The sequence below is a fragment of the Ambystoma mexicanum genome, chromosome 1p, assembly GCF_040938575.1.
Source record: "Ambystoma mexicanum isolate Mex_15411 chromosome 1p, UKY_AmexF1_1, whole genome shotgun sequence".
NCBI classification, from domain to species: Eukaryota; Metazoa; Chordata; class Amphibia; order Caudata; family Ambystomatidae; genus Ambystoma; species Ambystoma mexicanum.
This window is the reverse complement of record NC_090921.1, coordinates 128,363,036-128,368,959: the sequence shown is the minus strand read 5'-3', so window position 1 is coordinate 128,368,959 and position 5,924 is coordinate 128,363,036. Positions and strand designations below refer to the sequence as shown.

The window sequence follows — 5,924 nt, the reverse complement described above, 5'->3', positions numbered from 1 at the left end:
CCCACCAGCGCTCTGGCCAGCCTCGAGCGTGGGCAGTCCTCCGACCGCTCCCCCGCTCAGGGCACTCGCCTTTAGGGCGGTACACCGATCTCTGCTGGCTACGGGCGGGCTGCCTTGAAACTCTGTGAACACGTCGTCGGCGTCGTCGGCGGGCCTCGCCTCTATGGCTCCCCTAGGCGACTGAGGCTGGGTCCGGGAGCTAGGAGGTGCTTGCTCCCTCTCCCTGGGTAATTTTGCTGGGTCCGAGGGGAGGGTGTTGTCTATCTGGGCCGCACTGGTTTCGGTAAGGTTTGCTTTGTTTGGGCCTGTCTCAGCCCCTGTCTTGCGGGGTGGGATTACTCCCGGCTTCATACTGCTTTGCTGCGTTTTGTCTTTCACAGCCACATTCATCTCCTGTACTTTCTCCTCCGTACGTAGGCATTCAGGATCGACGAGCAGCTTCTCCTCAATGCCTGTTTTTGTTACTTTGTTACCTCTTCCGGTGATTGTGTTAATGATGGTGTTAGTGGGGGGCATATTTGAGGCTCTGCCCGGTTTCTTCCCCGGTCGGACCTACGGTTCCATGCCGGTCCTGCTCCGGGTCTGCAGCGGACTGCTCCACTAACTCGGCTCCCGAACTCCGCTCCCCGCTCCGCGGGTTTGTTCGGGTTGATAAAGATCTGCTTCCGCAAAAGGACGTCGAAAGGCAGCGACTGCTGCAGACTGCTCCACTAACTCGGCTCCCGAACTCTGCTCCCCGCTCCGCCGGGTTTGTTCGGGTTGATAAAGATCTGCTTCCGCAAAAGGACGTCGAAAGGTAGGCTACCTTAAATGCTGAGCTCTAGGCTAATTTGTTTTGAATTATTTTGTCTATTCCCATTTGGGGCCGGTAGGTTTTTGGTCTTCTTATTTTCCTGTGGTTTCCCCTTTTTTCCGTTGTCTGTTGATTTTGGTCCATCCAGCTTGCTCCTCGCTCGTTGGTGAAGGGCCTCCAGAAGATTCCTCTGGGTCCCTTTGGTTTCCTTCAGTTTCTGGGCTCAGAGCTACTGAGTTTCTTCATCCACTTGATTTGCTTAGTGAGATAACAGTACATTGCTACATGAGCAGTTCATCTGTAAATTCTGTCGTTTTTGGATCAGACTTCTCAGTCAGTACTCAGTTCTCGTCCAATGCTCTATGCGCGGCCAGCCCCATTTCTGTTATCGTTAGTTTACTGCTCCTTAGTTTGGACATAGTCAAGCCCCCTTTGCCTCCGCAATTGCCTTTTGTTGGAATTGGGTAGTAGCGATTAACATTTCCACAAGTCAATTGTCTTACCAGTAAGCAGGCGTCCTCTTCGCCCTCGCCTCCCAAGACCAGCAAGACCACTTTCCAGTCTACTTGCAGTCTGCGCTGTGCTGCACGCCGGACTGAGGAATATGTAGGCAGTGCATACTGTGGCGAAAAGAAGCTCCTCCCAGCAACACAGAACAGCACTGCTACTACCACTGCACATTACTATTACCACTGCTCTTCTCTCTACTGCTACCATTTCTTTTCACACTACCACCACTGCTCCTCTCACTACTACCACCACTACTCCTCTCACTACTACGACCACTGCTCCTCTCACTACTACCACTGCTCCTCTCACTACTACCCCCACTGATCCTCTCACTACTACCACCACTGCTCCTCTCACTACTACCACTACTGCTCCTCTCACTACTACCACTACTGCTCCTCTCACTACTACCAATACTCTCTAATCTACTACCATTGGTCTTCCCACTACTACTACCACTGCTCCTCCCAATACTACTGGCACTGCTTCTCTCACTACTTATATTCCCACTGCTGCTCTCACTACTATTACAACTACTGTTTCTCTCACTACTACTACCACTGCTCTTCACACTACTACCACCACTGCTCCTCTCACTACTACTACCACCACTGCTCCTCTCACTACTACTACCACCTCTGCTCCTCTCACTACTACTACCACTACTCTTTAGTCTACTACCATTGCTCTTCATACTACTACTACCACCACTGTGTATCTCACTACTTATACTACTACTGATGCTCTCATTACTATTACAGACACTGCATCTCCCACTACTTTTACAACCACTGTTTCTCTCACTACTACCACTGCCCTTCACATTAGTACTACCACTGCTCCTCTCCTATTCACGAAACTAAGCGAATGTGGTGCTATGCTCACCCTTTCATTACATCCACTCTCACTATTCTCAGCCCCTGCCTACTTATCTACTATGCGCTACTCCTCACACCCGCCATCTGCACCCCGTCCCTACTAGTCCATCCTCTCCTAACACTCTCCCACTAACTACTACAGTAGCACTGAGAGCCAACCTACCCTACACGAGATTTAGAGGCATCATGAAAAATTGGCTCTGGACTAATGATGACTTACAATCTGTGTCTTTGTGCTAGGCTCGGTTCTATTATCTCATTTAATGACCATGATACCTCTGAAACTTGACATCAGACTATTTATTTTAGGGACCTGTATATTCTAGACTGTATTCACAGCTCGTATACCTTGTATACCTGTATTGCTAATACCTTAATAACACATATAATGTATCTATTATATCCTTTTGTATATATCCTATGTCTGCAACCTATTCTTGTGACTGCTGCGCCCGGCTACCCCTGGGTTTGGAGTGCATTATTAAATAATAAACTAAACTACTGTATTGATTTCTCCCTTACTCATTCTCACCTCCTAAATTCTCCCTCCACAATTTCTACAGTACACACGCCACATTCTACACCACTGATCTAACTCTCTCTCAAATGCCTCACCTTTTCAAAGCGCCACCACAAACTCTCCAACCCTCCACTCTGCTGTCCTTCTTCCACCTGGTCTCTTGGTACCCCTCCAGCTCCTCCTTTGACTTCACCCACACAAGCCACAGTCTGCCTTTCTTGCTGCCTGTTCTTATAATTCAGGGATGGTTGCTCAGTGTCTTTCTCACCCCCCATTGGTTGAAATGCTTACCTGATTTCCTACACCAATCAGTGTCAGCTCGGTGGATAGGCTTTATGTATCCCTCCGAGACCCCGGTACGACCACTTTCACCTCTCTTTGCCTCTTCTCACGGCCTTCTGGTTATGGTAGTCTCTACCATCGGTTAATCACCCAGAGTTTCCTGGGTGAGCCCCCATGTGGTGTTGGACGCCTCTGTTGCTGTGGTTTTCCCCCACTTTCATCAATTGTTTCTTTAAACCTTTCAAAGTTCAAATTAGCCGTTGGCTACTTTCGTTCAACACAGTTCGGTTTCTTATCGACTCTTCCCTCGACTCACTGGCTGTGATGAACAACCTGGCTTTCCTTCTCTCTGGAGTCAAGGTTTGTACCTTCAAGACAAGCGTCTCTCCCTGGCTTGGTAATCAGCGGAGGAGGGTCTTGTGTGCCGCTGGCACCTGCTGCAACACACGCTGGTTATTGTTTGCAGTCTAAAGCTTCCGTCTGTGGAGGTTTCATGGGCCTTGATCTAAAAGGGCAAGGTCGCTTCTCTCCTTGTCACCCTCTCTGTCTTTCGCCTCCTCTTGAACTGCCGTGTTGGGTTAGCCATCAGGTGTGCGTGATTTTGGTCAATTGCCTGACTTTGCCTGGCCCTTAGGTTGGGACATTTCAGGTGAATAGCTCTGGAATTAGTACATTGTCTTGCGTGTTGTTCAAAGGTGTTCATGTCGGAAAGGGTGGATAGAGTGTTCGAGTATCCTACGGGGTATAGAGAGGAAGAGGTGTTGTATGGGATTATGGTTCTCGTCCTAGGGGTTTGGGTACATTCGGAAGAATGAGATTGGTAGGGTTTGTGAAGCAAATGGGGATAGCTGGGATCGTGAACTGAACCGAGGGGATTGCGGGAACGGTAGTGGTTCGTCAGGGTAGATTGGGTGTTTGGAAATGAATTATTAGAGGTACATGGAGAAGAATGGTTGAGGTTATTCTGTATGGCAACATGAAAAAAGTGATTATGAGAGAGGTTCTTTTCTGCTGTACCCGGGTTTGGGCTTTTAATTGGTTTACCAGAGTTGTATGGTGGCAGGATTTTAATAAGTTAGTTTCATTGGGAAGAAGGGAGATGAATATCATACAACCTACAAAGGATTCGGGGATCTTATTCTCTTCTCCTTCTTCCTCAGTATAATACTGCGTCTCATCTGGGGCTTTCTTCTGAGCACAACCCTGAGCTCCCCTACCCAGGTGATCCTCCCTCCCTCGCTTGTCGACCCCCAGGTTTTGGATCTGAGAGCGCCAGCCCTCCCCAGGCCATCTGAAAAAGGGATTCCTGAGGTCTACTTGGGAGAATACCCTCAGGTTTCTCACACTACCCGTGTGCAGATGTGGCATCCCTTTCTTGATTGTGGCAGGCTCAGACACAGATGAATAAGTAGAAACATGTCTCAGTATTCTGGGACTATCTGCGTGCGGTTGTGGCAGGCCTGTCTTGAGTTTGGCAGGCTTAAACACAGACGTATTAGTTGCAACTTGTCTCAGTACTGTGGGACTACCTATGGTTTCTGATTGTGTGATTTCTATCTAGAGGTGTGTTTAAATGTCTTGCAACAATTGGTTTTGTGGCGCATGTCTGTCCTTGTGAGGCTTGAGCGGTAGGTGCCGGATGTAATAGATATGTTGATGGGTGGCGTGAATCCTTCTGTGGTGACTTTCATGATGAAGCTATTCAGGATGTTGTCTTTGTGGTTTGAGGGTTGCAAGAGTGTTGTTTAGGTGTTCTAGAATGAGTAATTGTCTTGAACTCGATCAATCTTGGTTTGTTGTTGGCTGCATGGGCAGGAGGTCTGTGGTGTGTTTGGAGCCATCAATGTCTTTCCATCCTGCTGTGAAGAAGTTGTTGATGGTGTTGCTTTTGTCAGTGGACTGTTGCACTGCAGGCTCAGGCAGAGGGGTGATGCAGTGCTTCATGACTTGAAAGAACGCTCTGCTCGTGTTGGATGCCCCATGATGGATCTTGTGTAGTAGTTCACGTTGGCTGTGGTAATGAGAGTCCTGTGTACTTAGCTGAGGGTTGTCAGGCTAAAGATGTCCTCTTGTTGGTGGGATATTCAAGATGTCGCGGTCTTATAGTTGTGGTGTCGAGGTTTGGTGGTGTCAGTTTGGTTGCGGCTGAGTATGCTGAGCTGGATGTTGGTGTCCACAGAGGGGTCAGGCTAGAAGGCTGTCAGGTGTCTGATACATCAGGAGGCTAGAAAGTCACATCTGAACAGCAGGTGAAGCTCTTAGAACAGTAGAATACTATTCTTTAGAATACTCCTATGCTTGAATGAGTGGTGTTGGTGGGAGAACAAGGTTACCTGTTAACATTTCCTTAACTTGAAGCATTAGCATTCAGGTCCTACAAGATTCCAAGATGGAGCTGTGGAATCCAGACCTCTTGCGCCCTGATGTGTGCCACTCGAGCTAGTAGTGTTTGTGTTGGAAAGACAACGTTCTAACTTCCTTCCATTCCTGTTTCCACAGAGTTTAGTCCGGTGTGTTCCAGCTCTTGAAGATATCGATTACCAATCATCTCTAAAGTCGCCAACCACTTGATTGCATCATCCTCCGAGGGACTAGCTGATGAGGTGGTGGGAACTCACGTGTAGAAGCAGTATTTTCCCCTCATTGCAGGAGATAGAGCTCAAAGGAGAGGTCAGTGACACCCACCCCAGCTAGATTCCCCTCGCTCCTTTGGCAGTTTCTCTGTACAGGTCTGATCCCAGAGACACTATCCAGTGTCAGTCTCCTTCTCTACCTCTGAGCACAGTTTCCAGAAGCCTTTCCGACACTTGGGGTCCCTGCTCCCATCACGAGGCACTAATCAGTCAATGTCTCTGTAACTTCTCACTCCATCTTGACTCACAGCACTAGATGTGCATTTAGAAAGACCTTCTATACATTGGTTTAGGGAATGCCTTCACTC

General features: G+C 48.5%; 1 protein-coding gene across 1 annotated transcript; it reads right to left on the bottom strand.

Moving 5' to 3' along the window:
- Window positions 1–1,460: 1,460 nt before the first annotated feature.
- LOC138458966 (sericin-2-like) lies at window positions 1,461–1,997 on the bottom strand. Its single transcript, XM_069607208.1, has one exon. It carries the CDS (start codon window positions 1,995–1,997, stop codon window positions 1,461–1,463), a length of 537 nt encoding a protein of 178 aa, XP_069463309.1.
- Between the last annotated feature and the right edge of the window lie 3,927 nt (window positions 1,998–5,924).